We start from the raw sequence: 3,353 nt of genomic DNA, 5'->3' as shown, positions 1-3,353 counted from the left end.
CACACAGACAGAATATCATATAAATAAATAAATATTAAAAAAAAACAAAGCAACAACAGAAAACAAACACCCAGTAATAATATAGCAGTGAACCCCTGTAATCTCAGTACTTGGAAGACTGGAGCAGAATAACAAACTCAAGACCAGTTTGAGTGACATAGCATGTGTCAAGTCAACCAAAGCAATACAGCCAAGATCGTATCTCAAAAATACAACCAACCAAAGAGAAATGGTTAAGTCATAAATATGACTTGATTGCTACTAAGCCTAATGACCCGAGTTCTATCTCCAGGATACACGATAGGAAAGAACCACTCCTGAAAGCTAATCTTTGATGACAGGCATGCCCACATCCCACACACACCATGTAAGACCATTATAATGTCAACAAGAGTTATTTCTCAATATTTAGATAACTGTCTGTATTCTGCGGTTTTCAAATTTTTATAGTAAAGATGAAATACACCATTAAGAAATTTAACAATGCTTACACCAGAAAAAAAAATCTAACAACATTAGATCTCCTAAAACTGGAATTATCCTTTGAGAGCCAAAATGTTGAGTGATGGAAGTTGTGTACTTGGGTTCTCTGACATCTCTTTAGCCTCAAATTTTTCTATTTTTATACATGAAATGCTTCTATATAACAACTATATTAAATCACATTGGTACCTCTGATGCTTAAGCAGTATTTTCTATTTCTTTTATATTTTACACTAAAAATATGGTCCCAAGGCTGCAGGTGTAGCCTGGCGATATACATAGCTTGCCTACTGTGAATAGGGCTCTGAATTTCATCCCAGAACTGGAGACATATAGTAAGTGATCTATTAATACAGTAAAAGTATCTAATAATGGAAAAATTCAGTAGATGACTTCATTACAAAGACTGAATACAACAAAAATGGGTGGCTTAGATTTGATGAAACGACTATTTTCTTAAACATTTTTACTTTTGTTGGGAAAAATAAACTGATTAAAAAAACAAAACAAAACAGGATCTTTTTAACCTAGGCATGGTAGCACATATCTAATCCTAGTACTTGGGAGGGAGAGGCAATTAGATCACTGTAAATTTGAGGCTAGTTTGAGCACATAGGGGGTGGAGGGAGGCAGTACCTTATTCATCTATTAACTGTCATCTAATTACAAAGATATCTTCCTAAGTCTTTCCTTCTAAGAGACATTAATTCATGTTCAAAATATTTTTACTGCAAGAGACAATGTAACATGAAAGCAAAATCACATACATCAAGTTCAAAGAAAAAGTCCTGTTCTTTGGATGCAATTTCATAATCTGCTCTTAGAGCCAGGTCATGGACTTTCAGGCATTCTCCAAGATCCATTCTCTAGGAAAAAAAAGAAGACATTTCACTGAAAACATGTATTATAAAATTTCATCAGTACCACAGTTCTCTTCAGAGTATATGTTACATCCTATAGTTCATATGTTCATTTAATGGACCTTCAAAATATAAATCAGATAATTGGGGCTGGGCAGTTAACTTGGTTGCTGAGTGCTTATCTGTTACACACAAAGTTCCAGGTTTAATCCCTTAGCTCTCCACGAACTGGATGCAGTAGTATAGACCTGTATTATCAGTACTCTGTAGATAGAGGCAGGAGCATTGGAAGTTCAAAGCCAGACGTAGTGACACAGCAAGTACAAGATTAGCCTGGCCTCATACATGAGACCATCTCTCAGAAAAATGAACCAAAAGAAAGACTATGAAAAACAACTACAAGTCTTAATAATACCAATATACTACACGAGAGGCTTTTTGCAATGAGGAAGCCATGGGATGTATGTGGAGGGTAGGGAATCACACATGGGATTCTCTCCTTCTACCAATCCTGGATCGACTGACTCACATATTGTCACTGAGCCATCTCGTGACCCCCAAAAAAATGTTTCTCATGCTTTATACTGGATCCAAAGAGAGGGAAGCAATGCTGGGGATGGCACCAAGTATCATCTATTGAGTCTGGGGCTGGAGAGATGGTACAGTGGCTTTTTGGGCATGCAGACAAAATACCCATTAAATAAAAATGAAACTTAAAAATAGGGTGAAGGGAGGAAGGGAAGACACAGGAAGAAGGAACAGAATTGTAGTAATATTACAATTTCACATAGTGGCACATTTCTGGAATTACAAAATAGAGTCTTTAAATTCTAGAAACCAATCATCTGTTTTCTCTTTCCATACCACCATGACTAAGTATCTGCTTTGACATGGTACCAGGCATGGCATTAAAAAAAGCAAACAAGCCCAAAAAGAAACTCCCAACAACTACCTGCCATTGTAAATGTCAATCCAAGGGAAATCATACCGTGGCTAACAATTTCCATAACCCTAGTCTCCTAACCAGTACAAAGTCACTAGAGAAAAAAAACACAATAGAAACACAAGGAATAGGAAACAATTCTCCAGCGCCTCTGCTACTCTCAAGATCCATCCTCACATTACACTTAATGAAGTACTACTGCTTCCAACACCAAATGATCCAACATTGGCTGCTGGTGGTGGTACTTCTCTTTATAAATAAGTTAATAAAACAAAATAAAACGTTTTGTTCACTGATTTCAAATGACTAAAAGAGTTTCCTTAAAAATTAATGAATAATTTGCTTCTTATAATTTTCCACAACTTTATTCCAGGTATTGTAATTAACAGACATTCAAGTTATAAGTTGCAAAACTTCAGCTCTACATTTTATTTTCCCCATTATAAACTTGTTTCTTCAAGAAGCTTCCCCAAATCTCTGATCCTAATAACTCTTCTTTAAAATTCCACACATTCTACAGTTTTTCTGTTTAATAAAGTAGATTCTGTTAAGTGCTTCTAACTTTTTAATTTCTGAAAAATCAATGTTATCATTTCAAAAGGACTCTAAGGTTCCTAAGAAAAATGGTCTATGTCTGTTCATCTCTACAGACTATGTTTTATACTCCCCATGTTGTCCAAATCATGACTATTACACAAACCTGGTTTGAATAAGCAATTCCAAGAACTTAAAGAATAAAACATGCACAGAAGTACATGGATATAAGCTTTACAATGCCATTTTCTCATTTAGAAAATAGAAATATTCTTAAGAGCCTCTCTGCGGTCTGTGGTGGCCAATGCCTTAAAAGGAAGAAGAGGCAGAGACAGGCAAATCTGAGTTCGAGGCCAGTCTGGTTTACGTAGGACAGTCACTATGCAGAAAAGCCCTATCTCAAAAAACAAAACAAAGCCAGGAGGTGGTGGCGCACGCCTTTAATCCCAGCACTCGGGAGGCAGAGGCAGGCGAATCTCTGTGAGTTTGAGACCAGCCTGGTCTACAGAGCTAGTTCCAGGACAGGCTCCAAA

General features: G+C 36.5%; 1 protein-coding gene across 8 annotated transcripts in view; it reads right to left on the bottom strand.

The window, feature by feature from the left end:
- Positions 1-3,353, bottom strand: part of LOC101986322 (putative RNA-binding protein Luc7-like 2) — a 58,515-nt gene that overhangs the window by 26,520 nt on the left and 28,642 nt on the right. For all 8 annotated transcript variants that reach the window (XM_005365841.2, XM_005365843.2, XM_013353251.2 and 5 more), the window contains one exon: positions 1,251-1,349. In XM_005365841.2, the coding sequence (XP_005365898.1) occupies positions 1,251-1,349 (99 nt within the window). The remainder of the gene's footprint in view (positions 1-1,250; positions 1,350-3,353) is intronic.

This window comes from Microtus ochrogaster, unplaced genomic scaffold (assembly GCF_000317375.1).
Source record: "Microtus ochrogaster isolate Prairie Vole_2 unplaced genomic scaffold, MicOch1.0 UNK4, whole genome shotgun sequence".
In the NCBI taxonomy this organism is placed as follows: Eukaryota; Metazoa; Chordata; class Mammalia; order Rodentia; family Cricetidae; genus Microtus; species Microtus ochrogaster.
Note: the sequence above shows the minus strand (reverse complement) of the source record. Positions and strands in the feature narration are given on the sequence as shown.